Here is a 22,883-nt window from a genome sequence, read left to right as displayed (position 1 = left end):
CTAGTTTCTTCCAGGCAGCTTTTGCTCTGCATTTCAGTGTCAGCCGTCAAAGACAAGATTTTTATGCATAAAAGAGTTTGTCCCACCCACCACCACCCAGGCCCTCGCTTTCCCCAAGCATTTCTTTGCCTGCCTGATTTCCAGATCCATTGTGTTTCTCCGTCATGGTTTTCGCTGTTGTGTGCAGGGAAACAAAAGTTTTTGGGACTAAGAAAAAACTTCAATTGCAAAAAAAAAAAAAAAGATCTTGTGAAGTTGGAATTGATTGGTTGAAGGGTTTTTTTTTTTTAGTCCCACAAACCTGTTTCCCTACACACAACGGCAAGAAACACAATGGAGGGGAAATCAGGTAGACAAATGCTTGGGGGAAGCTAGGGCCTGGGTGGTGGTGGGTGAGGCAAGCTACGTGGCGCTGCAGTGGTGAAACCGGCAACAACTGGGGGGACTTCCCTCTGCCTGCTCCTCCTGCTTGGGGAAAGTGAGGACATTGGGGCAGCCGGGGCAAGCTCCGCGGTGCTGAAATGGTGAAAAGAGCAACAGAGCAGCCTTCTCTTCTTCCTTCTTGTCCTCCTGCTTGGGGGAAGCAAGGGCCTGGGTAGTGGTGGATGGGGGAAGCTCCACGGTGTGGTGCTGCAATGGAGAAAATGGCAACAGAGCAGCCAGAATGAGGGAAGGAAGCCACTTTTCGTCTTTCCCTGCTGCTCATCTTTTGCTCGTACTGGAAGCTCTCTTTCTCATTTCTCTATTGAATGCAGTACCCAGGATCTCTTTGATTGGGGTGGGGTGGGGGGAACAGAGCAGCCAGCACAAGAGGAGGAAGCTGCTTTTTGTCTTTCCCTGCTGCTCATCTTTCCCTTGTGCCAGCAGCTCCCTTTCTCATTTCCCTATTGAACGCAATGCCTAGGATCTTCTTTGATGGGGGTGGAGGGACAGAGCAGCCAGCCTGATGGAAGAAAGCTGCTTTTTGTCTTTCTCTGGTGCTCCTCTTTTCCTCGTGCCGGCAGCTCCCTTTCACATTTCCCTATTGAACGCGGTGCCCAGGATCATCTTTGATAGTGCCTAAGGTTTCCCCCCTTGCATCCCACCCCGTGACAAAGGAGAGGGAAACATTGGAAAGAGCTTGGGGCTGAGAAAAACAAGCATTGCAAAAAAAGAGTTTTCATTAGTTTGCACTTTGCAACTTATCATCACAGAAGTTTGTTTGCAAGTGTGTGAATGTGTGTGTGTCTTGGGTTGAATAAACTGGATGGCAGTGGCTGGTTTCGTCCAAAGAAATTTTTGTCTCGGGTGGGTCTCCTAGCCTTAGAAGGAGAGAGGGAAGGATGAAGAGAAGGGAGAGAAATAGAAATAAAGGAAAGAAGGAAGGAAGGAAGGAAGAAAGAGAGAGAGAGAAAGAGAGAGAAAGAGAAAGAAAGAAAGAAAGAAAGAGAAAGAAAGAAAGAAAGAAAGAAAGAAAGAAAGAAAGAAAGAAAAAGAAGAAGAAGAAGAAGAAGAAGAAGAAGAAGAAGAAGAAGAAAGAAAGAAAGAAAGAAAGAAAGAAAGAAAGAAAGAAAGAAAGAAAGAAATGTCTGGAAATCTTTCTGGGTCATAAAAACTCTTGAATGCCAGTCATACTTTTTTTTTCCTGCAGCAAGTTCAAGGACAAGGATTTGTGCCTTGGAAGTAAAGAACCTTGGCAAATAAAATTGTTTTGAATCATTACAGTACCAACCTTTCATTTTAAGAAAGCAGAACATGTCACAACTCCCCAACCTATCAAAATTTTAAAACAAAACTACATTCACAAGACAATTTGTCTTTAACTCAATTGATCTTATCCCTCCTTGTTTCTTGTCCTCTTTAAACTTTGTTTCATAAAGCTTGCCACTTGGTTGGCGTTGAATATCATATATCATATCATACAGATTGGAGCCAGTTTGGTTACCGATTAAAGGCACACGGACCAGAAGATAGGAGGCTGTGAGTTCTAGTCCTGCCTTAGGAATGAAAGCCAGTTGGATGATTTTGGGGCAGTAACTCACTCAGCCCAGCTCACCTCACAGTCTTGTTATTGTGAAGGAAAATAGGAGGAGGAAGGACTATGTTCACCACTTTGAATTATTTATAAAAGTAATAAAGGCAGGAAATAAACAAAATGGACTGCCATCTGTCCGAAATGGTGTAGGGTCTCCTGCTTGGGCAAGGGTTGGACTAAATGACTTACAAGGTCCCTTCCAACTCTGTTTAATCTGTTTCTATCCCTCCCTCTGCGGGCCCATCCCAGCATCCTTCCTCCTCCTCCCCTCCCACCCTGCAGGTCATAAATGTCACAAAAAAACGTGAACGCTCATAGAGAATGAAAGCCTGATGACTTAGCAGAAAATTGTATTTTCTGCACTCTGTGATGAATCAGCATTTTTACAGCATGAATTTCAGATGTGTCTTCCGTTACAATCATCAATTTCAACTCTTCATACAAGAGTTGATAAGCATGTAGCTCCAATATCCTAAATGCCAGGAACTAGAAAATATAATTTCATCTTTCTCTGAAAATAAATGTTCTGAGGTTTAGTCTTTAACCAGATTTAATATGACTGACACACAGCAATAATTGCATCCCAGATATAAAACATTGAAAAATATACAAAATCCAGAAGGTAGCTATGCTATATAATTTCAGAATTAGTGATGGTAAAATTCCTTCTTTTATGCTTTAAATTTCAATCATAGACCTAGCTTGTAGCCACCTGCATTAATATTCTTCCCATCCAGGAAAGCAGACAATGTCAATTTGATACTTGGCTTCAGAATCTGAATATATTCTAAACCAATCAGACTGGAATTATTAGCAGAAAAAGATGCATCTGAATCAATCTGACATTTGGCTGCTATTTCAAAGTCTGTATTGCTGTTTCCAGCTGTCCAAGCAAGATTGACAGCAGTTTCATATGTCAACTATTCTCTAAACCAGGTGAGTATTGCCAGAGAAGTCATTTTTCATCTGCACTTTGAGGAGACTTTCCCAGGATGCAACAAGAGCAGATTTTAGATTTGCAAAGATTTAGATTGGCTTTGTGTTTTTATTTTTTATTTTATAAAAAGCCCAAACACCACCCAATACAGAATCTGCTTGAAATGGAGGCAGAGGACCCAAAATTTATGCCACTAATGATTTTATGCCAAAATTTATGCCACTAGCTTAGGTGATTATTGAGAGCAAGTCCTCAAAAAGAGGGGTCAGGAAAGCCAGGAGGCTAGGTGAGTGGGAAGCTGGGCAAGCGGCAGCTGGGCAGAGAGGAGAGGCCAGGCAAGGCAAGGATGGCTGGGAGGTTTGGAACAAGGAGAGGAGAGGCTGGGTGAGGCAAGGAGTGGCTAGGAGGGACAGGGCGAGGAGAGACCGAATGAGGTGAGGCATGAGTGATGTCGAGTTGGTCACGCCTACCCATAACCATTCAGCCACGCCAACCCAGCCAGTCGTTAGGGAAGAGAACCAGTTATTAAATTATTTGAACCATACCACTGGCTGTACTTGATACTGTATGATAATGCAAGATTGCCAAAGACATGCAGTTTTTTTTTCTTTTTCTTTTTACAAGATCAAATTTGTGTTCATTTGTCAAAAAATCTATATTGGAAGGAATACCTCTGTTAAACAATTGTTTGGAAGCTTTTTTCTTCAGTATTTTATTTAATAAGTTCAGTTGGGGACCTATTAGCAGTCCATTCCATTGGGTTGCTGGTAACACTTAACTTTTACCTATTAACTTTTAACAATTAAGATGATTGTTGTTTTTTAAGTTGTTTCCTGTTTAAGGATTTTCTTTAATTGGGAGCATTTTATGCTGCAGCTTTCTTCTTCAAGAAATGGGTACATTTAAAGATTGATTGATCTGGACTTTACAGTTTTAACAAAATATACATTGTATATGAGAAGAAAGTGGCTTTGTGATTCTTATATAGCATTGCAAGTCCATAATTTTCTCTCCATCTATGTTTATGTACAAAGGGACATTAGATCTACTCAGCATTTTTTGTAGTGGAGATAGATTTTTCTTTTTTCTGAAAACTCTTAGATGTAGTTTTATGTACCTCAGAACTGTCCCTGAACAAGAATGCTACTAAGAAGCTGCACCCTAAATCTTTAAGAAATAATATTCAAGCAAGGTCAACTATATCATAAAAAGGAAAGGTAAAAGTGAAAGATGAGGAGACCTGACTTGACAGTAGTACTTGTGGAGAAAAAAAGCTTGGATGTTCTTATTGAGTAAGCTACATGAGCCATTAATATGGTGGAGCAGCTAAAAAGAGAAATGGCATCTTGGGATATATTAATAGGATTATAGAATCCAGATCAGAGAAAGTAGTTGTTCTATTCTGGGGTTCTGAAACCTTAAACACTCAAAAAGCCACTTGGGCCTGTTTCCCATAGAAAACAAAACACACACACACCTAGCCATGCCTACTGAGGTTTTGTGGCTCCCCATAATTTCTTTTCTATGGGAAATAAGTATCTCCCTCTCTCTGTCTCTCTCCCTCCCACCCTCCCTCCCTCTCATCTCTCTTTCTACCTCTCTGCCTATCTCCCTCTCTCTCATCTCTCTTTCTCTTTTTCTCTATATCCCTCTCCCTCCCTCCCTCTCATATTTCTCTTTCTCACATCTCTGTCTTTCTCTTTTTCTCTCTATCTCCCTCTCCCTCCCATCACTCTCTCTTCTCTTTCTCTCTTTGTCTCTCTTCTCTCTCTCTGTCTCATCTCTTTCCCTTTTTCTCTGTCTCCCTCTCATCTCTTTTTCTCTCTATCTCCCTCTCAACCCCTCTCTCTCCCTCATCTGGAAGAATGAAGAGATACTACAGATGAGAATGTGATTAGGAAAATATTAGAATGTGTGGAAATGAATAAATTAACACTGGCAATTAAGGAGAAAGAGCAAACTGAATACTATATGGTATGGGATCTATTTTATCAATGTTAAATAATAAAAATGGAAGTTAGAAACGGAAACAAAATAAAGAAGAAGATATGTTAAAAGCGATAAGTAAATATTTGGCTAGTATGTTGAATGTCACTATGTTAACATTATAGAATTAATATGTGAAACATTACTATGTTAAATATTGCAGAATTAATATTAATGTAATGAAGGATGTTGTAATTTTGATTATTGTTGAACGAAGATATTTGTACCCAGACAACACACTGTTCAACCAAAGATGGAATGATTATATTAAAAATAAAATAATTATTTAAAAAAAACCAACCAGAAGGCACAAAGTATATTTATGAGCAATGTGGAATGGGTCTTTGTCAGATTTGTGAATGTAATGACTATTTGTGAAAAGAAAATACAAGTAAGCCTCAATCGCAATTGAGAGCAGAATTCCTGTCGCTAAGTTATGAGGTTGTAAAATGCAACTGCAAAAGTTAGCAACAGCATTCCTTGCAATCCCAGTTGCTTTTACTTTCTGCAGGCTTCCCACAACCAAAGTCAGCAAGGTAATCTGCAGGAAGTTTTTAGTTCCAAGATAGCAAAGCAGTAAGGGGGGAGGATGAGAGGGGGTGCATAGGACTGTGTAAGAAGTGTGAGTCAGTGACAGTGCATTAGTGTGTGAGAGAGGCATGGTTTTAAGTTGGGGAGAGTGCATGAAGGCTGTGGGGGCACAAGTGTGAAGGAATGTGCAAGGTACAAATGAGAGGGTGATAAGGCATATATGGCAAGAATTGGGGAGGCTGCACAAGGGAGGTGCAGAATGAGTCAGGAGATGTGCATGAGTAGCTGGCATGGCATAAAAGCAGCAGGACTGGTGGAAGAGTGTCTGGGTGTGGAAGATTTCTAGTGACTTGTGACATTCCTTGCCAGCTTCCTCATTGACTTTCTGGTTGTAAATAGCGATCAGATAATTGCAGAGTGCTATAAACAGTTGTAAATGCAAACTGGTTGCCAAGTACCAGTTCATGATCACATAACTGGTGGTTTTAGGATGAATAAAACTCCAAGGATCGATCATAACCACCATTCATTCATTGTTGTTGTAACTTTGAATGAATGATCATAGGTAGAGGATTGTACAGATCCTGTACTTTATATTAACACTGCCTTCTCAAATATATTTTCTTTCTTCCCAAATATATGTTTCTAATTATACTATTTTCATTAGAAATAATTATTGAGCATTGTTATTGCCTGGAGCTTATTTTGATTTTATAATCACTTTTATGGAAGAGATTCTATACTTTATGTCAGCAGTGAGTAAATGGATATAAGAAATAATGTACAGAAACAGGATTTTCATGAGTGGGGATCTGAGGGGAGAAATGAGTAAATATAAGCAGTAATTTTTTTCTTTTACTCTTTATTTGTTGTGAAAGCTACTATATGAAAATATCCTACAAAGAAATAAACAATAAAAACAAAAGCAATTTCAAAGAATGGGCAGTATATAAAAATCTCAGTATCTTGTCCATCAGAGCTTCTTGTCAATTTCTTTTGACAAACATGTGTTCATGAAGTTACAAGAGTTTTGACTTCAAGTAGTTTCCTGATTTCCTGGAAACCAGCAGGATAAAGTATTCATTTTTCAAATTATCTTAAAGAGTGAGGAAAGGGAAAAGAAGCCCTTGCCCTTTTGTAATAGGCAAAGTTCTTTCCTTTTGTGGATTCAAATTTCCCGGCTGGGAGAAATACAAAATGATTTGATCAGCTGCGTTGAAAGTCAGAATCAGTTTATTAATAGGAAGGCAGGTAAGAAATCTCACAGCGTTCCTAGGATTAATCGAATCTTGTGAGTAGAGAATCTCCTTTATACCCTTCATATCCTTTGATTTTGTAAGTGTGAACCTTTGAAGTCTTTGATTTGTGTGTGTGTGTGATGAGTTCCTGTCTTTTGATATTGGGATCTCTTCCTGGGATCTTGGTAATTGTTTTACAGTAGCTGTTTGTTGCATTAGGTTGCAATATCCTGAGTTTCCTGTTATGCCTTTTGATTTGCTTTTCACAAGTTTTATAGCTTGCCATCTATTCAATTTCTATGGGAAAGGATCTTAGCTAGTTTGTAGGGCTCTTTTTCTCTGTATCTCATGCCTGTAATTTTCTCCTTCCTTTGTTGTGAAAAGTAAGCTGGCTCCAGCTATTTTAAAAACCCTACTTGACAAAGGGTGGGGGCTGTTTCCCTAGAAGAGGGGGGAATCGTAACTTCCAACAATCCCTCTTTTTTTTTTTTTCAAAACACATGAATGTTTTGACAAAAGTTTTAAAGGTGATCAGATCAGGGAGACTTGATAGGTGCTTTTAATTTTTCTGATGCAAAGGGGGAGGCATTGAAAAAAGACAACAGAAAAGGATTCTTTCAATGGCTCCCCCCCTTTTTTTTTTGCTGTATCAAATTTTTCATGCCAATTAATTTTCACATTTTTGATGTACCCCTTTTTTATGAGCTTACAGTCAGGTTATAAGCAAAAGCCTTTACATTTTCCACGGCCTTTAAATTACAGACTGCTCATTTCCAAGGTTATGGTTACTACCTGCCTAGCTCTTGGCTTCCAGGGTTTGTGAGGCCAAATTGAGGTTAGTCAATGTGCAATCCAGGCTATGTAGTATTTTTAGAATTACACACGATGGGCCCTGGGACTTCTACTCATGAGACCACCAGTGCAACATGTTCTACTTTACTGGGCAACTGGGCAGCATCATTTGTGAGTCACAGTCAGGGCTTGGGATTTGGAGATCTCTTTTCTGCTATCTCTTCAGGAATTGCCTGAGAGGGATGCCCCCTCCCCCATGGAATTAGCAGGGAGTTTTGCTTGGGCCTTAATGCCACAGAGCAGCAAAAAACAACAACACACACACAAAAAAGGAAGCTAGGAGCAGCAAAAAAAAACCTAGGAGCAGCTTTGTGTGGATGTAGGAGAAAGGGATAACCTATCTAATTCTAAATGGTGTGTGCCTGTGTTTGTAGCTAGTTTTACAATACGGATAATACAAACATGCTGTACAATTTCCCCTCCCACAGTCCAAGGTGTGCAGAACTTGCTGGGCCAGCCACTCAAATACAATCCTTACATGAATACATCAAACTGGTTACAATATAAATGATACAAGAAAGCATTACAATAAATTTCACATTACAATGAATTTCTAATTACAATGAATTTCCACCCTCCCCCATAATCTTTTTAACTGTCTTCTGGAGATTGAAAAGAGTCTTTTAGTCTTTTACTGGTCCATCTCAGGTCCAGTCTTTTACTGGTCCATCTTTCCTTCATATCTCTGGGTGGCATAGGCTTGGCCTGGTGGTATGGGTGGTCAGTCAGGCTTGGGAAGGTCTGCTCCACTCTGGTTTGCTGAAATGACTCTCAGTGGATGCTGGATCCAAACCGTTTCTGGCTCTAATGGATGGAATATCTCTAGGGAGTATCATCTGCTTCCACATGTTGCAGGGCTGAAAGACAAAGAACAAGGCCCCCCTCCCCACTTCACTGGTAACTCTACCAGGAAAGGCTTTGTAAAAGGTTTAGAGATTTGCGGGGGGGAGGGGGGGTAGATAGCTTGCAGACAGGGTTTGAGTAGGAAGAAAATAATACATCTAAACAGATAAATCAATTTCAACAAAAATGGGGACACAACAGATGAGAAAGGGAGAAAAAAAAATCTGGCTTCACATGCTTCAGGAAAAAAAAACCAGTCAGATAAAGTTATTTAAACACATAGTAAATGCAAGGATGAAACTTTCTTGTAAATGAACTTAAAACATTTGTTAATAACCTTGGGTTTTTCTTAAAAGCACAGAGAGGAAAGAAAATTGAACTGTGTTCCTCATCCAGTCTAGTTGGCCTGACCAGACTGGGCGAAGACATTTTCTTTTGCCCTCAGCGTCTCCAACTCTTAGCAATTTAAAATTAATATCTGAAGGGAACAGAGACACTTAACAGTTGCAACAGTTACCTCGAGGACACACAAAGACTTAGACACACAAAGACTTAGACACACACACACACATGCGCGCACACACACAAACAAACAAGGACATCGAGAGGAAAACAAAACTCTGAGATTTACACACAAACACTGTTCATTCCCACAATAAATCTCAGTTAAATTGGGGAAGGCACAAATCTTAAGGAACAAACCACGTGGTTGCACAGAAGACAGATAAGGAGACACAGGAGGAAAGAATCCCATGTGATCCTGTTTTATATATTGTCCCTTTTAAGTACCTTTATTTAGCCAAATTGGTCTTCCTGTATCTCTCAGCAAAGCCCATTCTCTACATACACATTTTGCTTTTTGCTTCCCCCCCGCCCCATTACCAAATTGTTGGAAGAAATATCCTTCTGGGTTCAGTTCCAAGTGGGAAAAAGACACTGGAAACATGGAGGCAGAATCACATGGCTTGGAGCTCCAGAGTGAAAAGGAAGGATGTTCACATGCTTCAAAGTAAAGGAAGAGAGCAAGACAGGCTGATATGCAGAGAGTACCTGGGTTGTATAACCTTTGTTGGGATTTGAATTGAAACTTGTATTCTGATTGGTTATCAGACTCCAATGGAGCCATGTAGGGGCAACTCTGTAGGCTGTCCTGAGTTCCAGGTTTGGTTGAGCCTTGCTGGATGATGTTGTAATGAAAAGGGCTTTTGGCAATTGCTATAGTTTTACCTGGAGATCTTTGTTATGTAAAGTATTCTGGCCCAGGCCTTAATGGCCCACCCATTAACAAAGGTGGGGGTGAGCTTCTACTTCTGAGGTGAGTTTCTGCTTTTGAGTTTATACTCTTTTTAGGAGAAATATTCTGCCTTTTTCCCCAATATTTCCTAGGATATTTCAATTTTCAAGGAGAGGGGTGGATTTTCCCTTCAGGGCCATTCTTTAAGGGAATTGCTACTCCAGTGAAGGTAGCAGCGTATCCACTGGGTTAATTTTCATTTTCTAGTCAGGAAAGCTTCTCATCCCTTCCCTTCCCTGACCCCATTGAGATCTATCATTATCTCTATGTTCGTTATGTGGAAAAGGGCTGTAGGTGTCTCATGAGGTTGGTTATATTTCTGCTGGCCTCTATGATATGGATTATTGCTTGGCATGGAGCATCTGGGAGAATCTTGAGGCTGACTGCAAAACCAAGTTTGTTTACAGTATCAGCCAAAATGCCCTGTTTTACCACATTTATAGCAATGTTGGCAGCTATCTTGGGGCAATCCTTCCTGTCTACATTGCCAGCATCCCTCCCTGATACCAGCGGTCCTTCGCTGTACTTGCCTGGCATTATGGTGCATGGCAGCAAAAACTCTTAGCTCTTCATGTCTCTCTATCTTCCTTTTCCTATTTTTTTCTTCCTCTTTTAATTTATCCCTTTGGTCATAGACAAAATTTGCGATTTTGCGCAACTCTGCTATTTCCAAGGTGGGCCAGTTAGATACAATACGATGGAAGTGATCCCTGATATCACTAGTAGCCTGGTCCACAAAGGCTGAGGCTAAAATTCTCTGGTCCTTTTGGCAGCTTGGGTCTAGGTGGGCATATGTCACAGCTGCCTCTCAGAGAGGTACCCAAAAGGCATCATGATTTTCCTTTTCCCTTTGGGTTGTCTTTTGAAATTCTGACCAGTTGAAGAGCTTCCCCCCCCCCCCCCCTATTTCCTCTAGGGCTTCCATTAGATTAGCTTTTGCCCTTTAATAGGTTTGTTGGTTATTTGTGCTGTTTTCTCAAATAGTTTCAACAGTTCATCCTGAGTTAGGAAAACATGCAGTAACTGATTCATTTCTTCCCAGGATGGGTTGTGGCTCTCTATTATTGATTTCAGGGTTCTCATCACTGCTTTGTCTCAGTTTTCCCTTCCAAGAAATGGGTTTCTTCCTTAGCTTGATCTTTCCCTATAGTTTGGTCTTTGGTTCTGGCTAGTTCAGGCCAGCAATACCAGTAGGGTATTTGGCTGGGCTTGATTCAGGGTCTAAGCGCTTTTAAAATTTTAAAATCAAAAGTACCACTGTCAGGTCAAATCTGCCTCCCAGTGTCATCCCTTAGCAAAGCCAATTTTCTACATATCTTCTTCGCTTTCCTCTTATTCATTCCAGCCAGGACTGGCATCTGTTTTTTGTCCCATGCCTCAGGCAAATCTTCTAAAGGGGTATCTACCACCCTTGAGTTGCAACTTCCCATGTTTCCCCTTCTGATGTGGGGTGTAACACTTTGTTTGCAGCCGGGCTACGCGTCAGTTTTCAGAAAAAAAGTCTGAAGAGGACTCTGGTTCCCTTACAGAGTATGGACACACCTCTTTCCTTAGGGAATTCTCCGCCACCAGTTTTCAGATCCCTCTAAAAAATGGGAATCTGGGAGGACCTGCTGCCCCCAACGCAAACAAGTACGGCCCCCTCGTAACTTCACAAATTCCTAACTATCTAACTAACTAATTTCAGAAGTATGTACAAATCCTTGGGTTTGCTCTGGGAGACACTGGAGTTCCCCTGGTTATTTCCTTTCTTTTATTAGCCACTTCTCACTTCATATCCCACTTGGCTTATCCTTGCGTCCTTCAGAAGGTCTCACACTCTGTGACACCCCCACTTGCTTTCCCAATCCTGCCGGTCACTGCTCTTTTTGAACAAGCAGCAGGTTGGGGTGCGGCTAGAGGTCAACGGAGGAGGTGGGATCCAGCTGTTTTCCACAGGCAAAGCATACATACACACACACACACATACAGACACACACAGCATTTCACACTCTCTTCCACTCCCCACAGTTCTAGGATTTTAAATTTAAAGCGGTACTCACCTTCTTTCAAGCAGCTGTTGAGTTCAAGTCTCAAGGAGTCCCTTTATTTATTTATTTATTTATTTATTTATTTATTTATTTATTTATTTATTTATTTATTTATTTATTTATTTATTTATTTATTTATTTATTTATTTGATTTGCCAATTGTTTACAAGATAATAAGTATAAGTGTATACATAGTTGTGAATACATGAAATGGGTACATATAAGAAAAATAAAAGAAGAATAAGAGAAACAATAGGACAGGGACGGTAGGCACGTTGGTGCGCTTATGCACGCCCCCTACAGACCTCTTAGGAAAGGGGTGAGGTCAATAGTAGACAGTCTAAGGTTAAAGTTTTTGGGGTTTGGGGAAGAAACTACAGAGTCGGGTAGAGTATTCCAGACATTGACCACTCTATTGCTGAAGTCATATTTCCTGCAATCAAGTTTGGTGCGGTTAACTTTGAGTTTGTATCTATTGTGTGCTCTTGTGTTGTTGTGGTTGAAGCTGAAGTATTCATTGACAGGTAGGACATTGCAATGTATGATTTTATATACCATGCTTAAATCAGACCGAAGACGGCGTAATTCAAGGTTTTCTAGTTCTAGAATTTCAAGTCTGGTGGCATAAGGTATTCTACAACGAGTAGAGGAGTGGAGAACTCTTCTTGTGAAATATTTACTTACTTTACTACCTAATGCCTCTCGGGCAGGGTCCGTGGATACTCTCCCCGGACAAAGAAGGTCCGTGCCAGCTGGGTTTTGATCTCTGGACCCCGTCTGGTGGCTAGGTTGGCTGGGAAATCACCAGAGTTGCCAATTGAGGAAAGGAAAAAGAAAACCTTGCCCTTTTGTAATAGGCAAAGTTCTTTCCTTTTGTGGATTCAAATTTCCCGGCTGGGAGAAATGCAAAATGATTTGGTCAGCTGCGTTGAAAGTCAGAATCAGTTTATTAATAGGAAGGCAGGTAAGAAATCTCACAGCGTTCCTAGGATTAATCGAATCTTGTGAGTAGAGAATCTCCTTTATACCCTTTATATCCTTTGATTTTGTAAGTGTGAACCTTTGAAGTCTTTGATTTGTGTGTGTGTGTGTGATGAGTTCCTGTCTTTTGATATTGGGATCTCTTCCTGGGATCTTGGTAATTGTTTTACAGTAGCTGTTTGTTGCATTAGGTTGCAATATCCTGAGTTTCCTGTTATGCCTTTTGATTTGCTTTTCACAAGTTTTATAGCTTGCCATCTATTTGATTTCTATGGGAAAGGATCTTAGCTAGTTTGTAGGGCTCTTTTTCTCTGTATCTCATACCTGTAATTTTCTCCTTCCTTTGTTGTGAAAAGTAAGCTGGCCCCAGCTATTTTAAAAGCCCTACTTGACAAAGGGTGGGGGCTGTTTCCCTAGAAGAGGGGGGAATCGTAACTTCCAACAATAGGAAAGGAAGATAGTGGTGGGACTCATCTCCATGGCCGATGAGTCTGCCTACCGAGATAAGGTGGACTGGTTGTTTTTGTGGTGTGGAGACAATAACTTGGTTCTCAACACCAATAAGACCAAGGAGCTTATAGTGGACTATAGAAGGAACAGATCAGACACCCAGCCCTTGCTTATCAATGGAGACTGAGTGGAGCAAGTTTTAAGTTTTGAGTGTTACCATAAAAGAGGACCTGACCTGGGGTGCTCACATTGCAGCATTGGTCAAAAGGGCCCAGCAGAGATTATACTACCTGAGACTTCTCAGAAAACAATAATGAAAAACTGCTGGTGACCTTCTACTGTTGCATCGTAGAGAGTATCTTAACTTACTGTACCTCTGTATGGTTTGCCAGTTGCACAGTGGCAGATAGGAAAGCACTCCAGAGGGTTAACGTCGTTGCCCAGAAGATCATTGGTTGCCCTCTCCCCTCTTTGGAAGAGCTCTATAGCTCCTGCTGCCTTAAGAAAGTTCAAAATATTCTCAAAGATCCATCTCATCCTGGGAACCCTTTTATATTAATATTTAATAATTATAATTTTAATAATATTAAAAACAAGCAGAAATAGGCTGAAAAATAGCTTCTATCCCAGAGCAGTAGCTCTTTTGAATTCTACTGTATGGTGCAGTGTTGGTGCGGTGTTGTGGGTTTTTGGTTCAATGTGTGGAGTGTGAAGGATGTGTGTTTGATTTATTTTCATGGTCATGATGTGCACTGAAGATGGTGTTTGATTTCGTTGTACAAGGTGCAATAACAATAAAGTAAAGTAAAGGTAAACTAAAATCTGAAAGTATGCTAGTAAATATTTTGAAAATAGTCTCAACTTTTAAGGAAAATCAAAATCATTTTATGTGTATCCTTAGCAATCCTCCACTCAAGGGCAAATTGTGTTCTTATATGAATGCTATTCATAAACAAAATAATCGTCTTCTATACAACAGATTTATTTCATAACAAAGCAAAATGTAGATATTTGTGTATAGTAATAACAAATAGAACTAACACGTGTGCAAACTGTATATATCATCTTTAATACTGGAATTTGCACACTAATGGGTTACTTTGATTCAGTTTTAAGCATTTTTAAAATTTCTTTATTATAATTTTAAAATTAAACTACAGAGTGATAGGTACCACATTCTTAGCAACCGCCCTGGGTTTCTGACTGTCAAAGCAATCTGTAGTCATGTGATTATAATTTCAACCTTTCCTACTGCTTCTCAGAAGCAAAGCAAATGAGAAAGCTGGCGGGAAGTCTAAAGTTGCAATCATTCCCTCACTTAATGACTTGTGTAATCTATACTTAATGATGGTAAACATGTACTGCAGGAACTGTTATTGTTAAAACAGCATGGTCACTGATGTGTACTGATGCCAGGCCATAAAAACTGGAAATCTGAATTTGGATAGAGTTCATGCTAATTGACTTCAGTTGTTCCTATTCATTCCTGTCATCTTTCAGCATCTTTATCAAGAGTATAAAGTTGATTTTAAAGTTAACTCTTTAACTCTAACTGGTATATATGTTGTAAAGAATCTTTCATATTCATTAAAAATACATTTGTATACACAAATTATAAACAGGCATATTGAACTGTAATTTGATTTGATTTGAAATCCATTGGATTTCATCTCCTATAACCCATCATGCACATATTGTCACAATTCTAGAGGGTACCAAGTTGGGGAGGCTGCTGTAATATATAGACTCCCCTCTGTTGTGCTTGTGATATAAACTAAACTCCCAGAATTCCTAGCCAGTGTGGGCATAGAGAGATATATTTTATATTCACATGAATATACAAATTTCACTAAATAACTATAGTTGTCATAAATCTTCTAAACTTTCATTAAGAATGCAATAGCGAAGATCCTACTCATCCCAAATTGCTTTATATCAGAAGATAACCTTGTGAGCTATCACCTTTTTCCCCCTCCCCAAAAAATTTGTTACTGCACTATGCACTTTTGTCTCTCTCTATGAAAACTACTGTTCTTTTTTGCATTCCTTCTGACATCCTGGTTGCTAAAGTGCAGTGATCATATATGAACATATAAGAGATTGTTGCTGTAAAGAAAATGTTTTCTGGTCATAACTTTGTGGATAATTCTTCTTAAAAAGATTTATTATTGGGTATCTAATATATTATTTTTTCTGAACGGTTGGAAAGGAATATATTGATTTTTTTTTAGTCTTTAATGACATGATAGCAGTGTTCCAATGTTTGGGGGGCTGCCACAAAGAAGAAAGGGTCAACCTATTTTTCAAAGCACCAGAAGGTAGAAGGCAGGACTAGAAGCAATGGATGGAAACTAATCAAGGAGAGAACCAACCTAGAACTTAGTGGCGGTGACAATTCCTGTCAGTGAAACAATTAACCAGTGGAACAACTTGCCATCAGTAGTTGTGGGTGCTCCATCACTGAAGGTTTTTAAGAAGAGATTGGATAGCCATTTATCTAAATGGTATAAGATCACTTGATTGAGCAAGGGGTTGAACTACTTACTAGACCTCCAAAGTACCTTCCAACTCTGTTACTCAATTCTGTTATTTTACTGGTAGAGATAATAGTGCAGTGGTTGCAGAGAATTGTTTGTAGGTTTGCTTGTGGAGGTGCTGCTGATGTATAGTGAAAATCCAACCAGTTAGAGCTGTGCTCAAGAAAATCAGCTGCTCCTAAGTGTGAGGAGCATGCCCAAGAGCTCTCCCACCTGTGTGAGACTACTCTAAGTTAACCAACAAGTCCACAAGATCATTGGAGGAAATGATGAAGCCATTAAAGATGGATAGTTTAGTCTTTTACTAATGATAATAGAATAATTCAGATCATTTCTGCATTAAAAAAACTATTTCATGAGTACTGTTCAAAGTGTATTCTAGTATTTCTGAGTAGGTTGATTAATATCTTAGGGTGTGTGGTATACAATTGAATTTTTAAGATTTTAACTTGTGCATTTACACACCTATAATTATACCTGCCAAGTCATGAAAAAATAGATGATTCTGTTTGAATTTATTTTTAAATGACGCTATTATCTTCTCTCCCTCCAGCTGTGAAAGAGAGACTATAGCCTATAAGGTATTTCAATTTACTACATTTGAAGAACAGCAGTGACAGAAAATGCCTCCTCCTGCAAATATTGTGAAAGTAGCTATAGAGTGGCCTGGTGCCTTTCCAAAGTTGATGGAAATTGACCAAGTAAGTGCTTATTTCTTATTTCTAAGTGATGCAGTCATTATGCAAAAAGTCATATGAAATTTCTACTTAGTGAGGCAGTTCCAGTTGAGACATTAGGTCAAGACCTCATGTTTCTAGTGTCCTTGCCTTGCCAATCCATGTTTCAACCCACCCACTCCTTTTCTATCTTCTCCCACCTCTTCCCACTACTTGCCTGCACACTACTTTTCTGACTGCTCCACTCCAGGTAATTTTTTTTTGCCTTCCTCCAGCTTCTGACAAAGCACATTTAGTCTGACCCTTCATCTTGTCAGCAGTGGAAAAAGAAGATAGTGAGTGTCAGTCAGGGGTGACAGAATGTGGGACAGTGGGTGTGTAGGGCAGAGTGCAAGGCAGCCAGAAGGGCAGAAATGGAGCAGATAGGGGGCAGTAGAAATCACCTTGCAGTCATAAAAATAGACAGGATGCTAAGCACCCAAATTTTGATCACATAACCTCAGGGACACTACACTACTTGTAACTTTGAGGACTGGACATAAATCAATTCCTTCAGTATTATCAGAGCTTTGAATGTTATTGAGGACTACATGTTCTACTTCCAGATCATGTTCAATCAAATTTCACGCTGCTGATTTATAAAATAATTTGCATATATTTAAAAAGGATGATTTGGCCTCATATGACTTATATTTTGAAATTAATTACTGTAATTCATATGAGCTGATCAGCAGTTTGTGTAGCCTTTATTGAACTTTTATTACCACATCAAATATATAGCTTTTTTTTTAAAAAAATTTTTTTGACCTTTAGAACAGTTGAAAGTGAAAGTCTTCAGCACTATGTGTGGCATGCTTCCAATTAGCAATGAAGGGCAATGAAGGGCTCTCAAATTTTGGAGTAGCCCTCTTGTTCAAAGTGGTGAATAGGTCCTTGTGATCTGGAAATAAGGAAACTTTCTAAAAAACAAGATTTTTCTAGATCTGGTGTCATTTTGGAAGTTTCCAGATTTTGATTCTTGGGTCATATTTAATTGTTGTATAATGGGGCTGCCGTTTGAAAATAATAAATCAAATGTAACTGTCAGTCTATGTTGTAATCATTGTGCCTATTCTGGACTTAGTGTTTGTAATACTGCTTTATATAGAACTACTTTGCTAAAGTTCCTGGAAAAGAGGCATTTCTCAGGAATCTTCCTATTTCTTAGGAATTTTATCAAATGGGCAATTAGTTCCTGGGAAAGACTACCTAAGGTGCAATGGCATTTAAGTGGGGAGGGGAATGCACCTTGCTCTCTTGTGTCAGTGTAATGATTCCAGACTGATCCCCATTTGATCCCTCCCCCCAACAGAGGCAGTCTGTCTCTGACATAATTTTTTAAGAAAAAAAATATTTTATTTAGATCATTGACTTGCTTGCAAATTGTGCTTCTGCAAACATAGATTTTTTTTTAAAAAAGGACAGAACCCAGCAAAAAAAATCTCAACCAAATCTAACCTATAATCATATTCATATTTGATCCATTATGGATGTCCTTATCTAGTATGTTGGCCCAATGGCTGGGGAAATGAAAATACACTTTTTGAAATTTATTGTGAAGTGTTCCTTCAACTGTAATCCAACTTCTACATCAATTACATCTCATGTGTTGCTAAAAAGTATAGCAAATAGGTCTTAGCAGAATATTTTTTAATAAGAGGTTTCCAGATATATTGTAACATATCTCTCCTAAGAAAGCATTAAATGTTAATTAATTAATTAATTAATTCAGGCCAGAATGCTGTGTGCCTAGAAAGGCTTGTTTAGTTGCAGTACTTTGGATTACTACTATACTATATTGCTATATCAGGTCATTATTAGAAATAAAAATAAATGTAATGATATATTTTAATGAAGATATATGGCAACCTTTCTATTTTCAACACTATATTGCAACAATAGGCTCTTTGCTTATATAGTTAAGCTCATGTAGAAATACTTTAGCAATAATTTTACTTATGCTATGTTTCTTAAACTTAATTAAAGTTATATAATTATATATAAGAGCCTCTGTGGCGCAGTGGTTAGAGTGCTGTACTGCAGGCCACTTCTGCTGACTATCAGCTGTTCAAATCGCATCAGTCTTCCATCCTTCTGAGGTGGGTAAAATGAGGACCCAGATTGTTGGGAGCAATATGCTGACTCTGTAAAAACCGCTTAGAGAAGGCTATAAAGCGGTATAAGGTATATAATAAAGTATAAATATAAAGTCTAGGTGCTATTGCTATTGCTATATAGCTATTAATCTCACATTCAAGTAATGATGTCAAAAGCTTATTTTCTCTCTACCTGTATAAAAAAAAAATCAGCTACTGTGAGATGTCACAAGAAACCTGGAATCCTGCCTTAATAAGTTGTAAAGTGAATATATAATATGATTTTTATTCATCAGTTTTATTGTATTCATCAATAATAGATCAGCATAAGCGGAGTACCATTTTGGAAATGGACCCATGTTGGTAATTGCCAAATTCCTTGGCAACTACATAGTGAGTAAAGTTGATGGAAAATAGACACACACACACACACACAAACACACACAAACACACACACACACACAAACACCATATGCTATCTTGCACTTGGTATTCTCCTGCACTTTTCTTAATATTAGCCCACCAACTTTCTTGCAAGGATCAGTCACCAAACCTAAAGTAGCTGCATTTTTTCTGGGTCTCTGGACATCTTTTAACTCCATGTTCACACTATAGTTTATTAAGTTGGCATTCTTGTTTTAATGTTATATTGAAACACACTTAACAATGAAAAAATAGCCAATCAATGGATCTTCATTGATTGATGAATAAAAATTGTAAATGCATTGTAATGCTGCAGTTTGTCTATCCACCCAATTTATTAGGCAGTGTACTTTCTCACTAGAAGATGCTAACGTTAATTTGGAATTATAGCTGAAAAAATGCTTTCCATCACAGTTGTTACAATGTACACATTATCTACATGAGCATCCCTATCCACTACAAGAATATTTTCCATTATGTTTAGGAATACCACTTTATTTAAAAATGACATAATGACTCAAGCTCAGTATGATTCGAATTAATTACAAGATGACTCATTCCAATTTGATAAGTTGTGTATCTCTAATACTTTTGTTATTGCCATCAGAGATTTATTCATCATGCAGTAGGAAAAAGTGAATGAACTTTCATCACCATGTTCACTTGCATTGCAGTTTAAAAATATATCTTTCAAGAGCGTCTTACTAAGGTATTCAGAAGTCATTGGTGTACAGATTTAATAGCAAAAATAAAGAAAAAGCAAAATAATTTTTTCTCAATTATAGACTTACTTTTACATTAATTTTTATGAAGGCCAAAACTGCTTTGGATTTCTGTACCTCAGCTACTTCAGTTAGATGATATTCTAAAGGTAAAGTTGCTCTATCCTAATAAAAAAAAATCCAAATTTTTTGTTTCCTGAAAAACTTTTGGTGGTGAGAGACTCCCTCAAACCAAATACAAAAATAATTTCAGAATGACTGTGTCATGTAAGTGTTTTGAGAAATATGAAAGTCATTTTAATTGCTATAATGGTTTTAATTGCATAATGTGTCTGACATGCTGCCTGAATTCAACAGAACTAAAAGTGTGTAAGGGCCAGATTCTCTCCCTTTCAGATGATAAGAATGAACTTTTGAAAACAGGGTATTTCAAAGAATTCTTTATTGAAAAGGAAGACAGCAAGTCAAATTCGAAGCAGGATCTGAGATCCCTCCAGGCATGCAGTTTAGATAAAGGGAGTTAGAACCCCTCTCCTTAATCTGGTGTGGATTTCGTCAATACAAAGAAGCAACATGTTAATCTCCCCCCGCCCCCGCTTTTCTGGAAATGTAGTTGAGAAGAGAGTCCCAGGAAGTTTCTTTCAGAGCTGGAATTTGTATGGCCCATTCTCCTCTTGCTATCTTTCCAAGAGGTGACAAGTTTCCAGGCATCTGGGCTCCACTCCCCAATTGTAAATCGTGTGCAGGTTATACGAATTCAATACAAGAATTAGGATATTTAGGTTACATCAAAAAGGATTACTTGCATCAGCTCCCCCAGTTCTTCTTCCATTGAAGAATGGCAGATACAAGAATCTGACAAAGTCAGATTTGCAGTTCATTTTGCAGATTTTTATTTCAGTCCATTTGTCTGATGCATCTCATTGTAGCATCCAACAATAGTCACCTAGTACTGATGGATTCCAGTAGCTCTGATACCATTTTTCTATTGTGGCAATGCATTGGTGAAACTTTTCACCATATTCATCACTGGTTTCACCTGGATTTTCAGAAGGAAGTCCAATTGTGAATGCAGAAAATGAATCTTCAGTGACATGTTGCCTTTATGTTCTTGTATGTCATAAGAGGTTTGTCAACAGCTGAATGCAATTTGGTGCTCTTTAGTTGCCCACAAAATTCTCAGTGATATCTTTGAGTGCTTTCCAGGTGATTTTCTCTCACCTCACTAACAGATCTTCGAATCGCTTGTCATTTATTACATACGTGTTTTGTGGGCTAAATAAAAATGGTTTCCTTAGTTTTGGCATTACTTATTCTTGGAAACATCTGCCTCAAATAAGGAAAATCCTTCCCTTCCATGCTGGTAGCTTTCGTAAAACATTTCTTCAGTCTGAGTTTTATGTGATGTGGGAGGTCAATATATCTTTGCCAGGTCAACAAGTGAGGCATGTACCACATTTTTCTACTCTGGAATCAAATTCTTCATAATGACCATTTCTTTTTAATGTGATTGACTCCCTTGCAAGGTTGTTCCATCCACATATGTAATAACAATAGTTCAGATATCTGAGCTACATTCCAAGGAGCAGACTACTTTTAGATGTCTATGATATTCAGTTGTACTTGGTTTACTAAATGTGCTTCAACAATAGTCCCATGTTTTTATATATTTCTTGAGTGTGTGTGTCAGGGTTCCAAGTAATAAATCCATTCTAAGCAAAACTCCAAGGCAGGTGATTTCCTCAAAGAATAACTTTATTGGAAATATCATATTGGCACATATCTGGTGAAAACAAACTCTGAGGGGCTCCTTGGTTTTCACCTAATTAAAAGTAAAAGTTTTTCCCTCAACCCCCAAAAATCATGGTTGAATCACTGCAGTGCCTGCTGGTCTGGTGACATCACTCCTTCATCTGGCCAGGTATGAGAATGTCCTTGGTTCCCAGGAGAAAGTACTTTATTTTGACTATACAAACCCAACTATCTCTAATTCCTCCCTCTGTATCCCTTGCTTCAGTATGCAACACTGAAGCTCCAAGATGGCTCCGCCTATGTCAGCTTCAGGGTTGACAGGCTGCCCTTCTCAATTGAAGAGGATTTCCTGTAAGAGTAAACAAATAGAGGAAATTAGTCAAGGCTCATCTTTACCTCCTCTTCCTCCCCCCAGAGGCCCTTTAGTCTTTTGAGGGAATTCATCATGAACCTGTTTAATTAACCTGTCTGCCTTCACATCCCAGCTCTTGACCCAAGTGGCTTCAGAGAAAGGGTATCCCTTCTAGAGTACAAGGTATTGCAGCCTGCCCTATGCAGCCTTGAATCTAAAATATTTTTTATCTTATAATGTGTCTCCCCTTGCACAACTATTGGCTTCAGAGTTGCCCGATCTACTGGTCTAATCAGGGAGCCTACCACTGGCTCTAACAAGCTACTATGAAAGATCAAATGTATGATTTCCGGTTTCTTGTGGCATCACACAGTAGCTGATATATTTTTTATACAGGTAGAGAGAAAATAAGCTCTATTTATGTATTGCCAGTGTTTCAATGACGCTGTACCCTAAAATGGTCTTGGATTCATCAGAAGTAATCTTTGTCAATTGTTGAAATATTTTTACATTGTAGAAATGAGAAAGTGGCACCATGTGTTTTTATATAGTTTACTCATAATCTATATAGTCTACTTTCATGAAACTTTTGACATCTTGTACTTGAATGTGAGATTAATAGCCCCTAGCTAATCTGATATGATTTGAATAAGTCGATGGAATGCTAATTGGGGGAATACTGAAGCTCCAAGATGTTTCGTCCAGATCAGCTTCAGGTTTGACAGTGTATAGCATAACCAATAGGTACTGTAGGGTGTACATTGCCATTGTATAAAAGCAGAATATTTCTGTTGTGATTTGAAGTCTCCTGTCAGGTCTGAGGAATGAGCGGGAGGCAGCGCGACAGCTGATTGGCTATCGTGTCTGGCAGCATGCTATATAAAGAGTGCTCAGCGATCAGCTGTTGCCTGTCAACCACTGTGTTAGTGCGCGGTTTGACATTTTAACCCTGTTAATTTTTAAATAAAAGGGTTACCCTGAACCTGCTGGTCTGTCTCAGTTATTTCCCATCAATTTAATACTGGTGACAAGGATGGGATAAGAGAAGGGAGACAATCAACTGAGAGATTCAGAGGCTGTTAGCTGAAGTCACTCGGTTAGTTTAAGTATTCAGAGCTGAAGTCACTCA

The 22,883-nt window shown here is 38.8% G+C and overlaps 1 protein-coding gene across 11 annotated transcripts in view; it reads left to right on the top strand.

The window, feature by feature from the left end:
- The window catches only part of ELMO1 (engulfment and cell motility 1), a 536,034-nt gene that overhangs the window by 96,477 nt on the left and 416,674 nt on the right, over window positions 1–22,883 (top strand). For 10 of the 11 annotated variants that reach the window (XM_087947669.1, XM_087947674.1, XM_087947673.1 and 7 more), the window contains one exon: window positions 16,247–16,394. The exons of the other annotated variant lie outside the window; for it this stretch is intronic. In XM_087947669.1, the coding sequence (XP_087803795.1) occupies window positions 16,317–16,394 (78 nt within the window). In that variant the 5' untranslated portion in view covers window positions 16,247–16,316. The remainder of the gene's footprint in view (window positions 1–16,246; window positions 16,395–22,883) is intronic. 11 annotated transcript variants of the gene reach the window in all.

The sequence above is a fragment of the Notechis scutatus genome, chromosome Z (genome assembly GCF_049901735.1).
Source record: "Notechis scutatus isolate UNSWTSFEM ecotype Mainland chromosome Z, rNotScu1.2, whole genome shotgun sequence".
NCBI classification, from domain to species: domain Eukaryota; kingdom Metazoa; phylum Chordata; class Lepidosauria; order Squamata; family Elapidae; genus Notechis; species Notechis scutatus.
The sequence above is the reverse complement of the archived record's forward strand: the minus strand, read 5'-3'. Positions and strand labels throughout refer to the sequence as shown.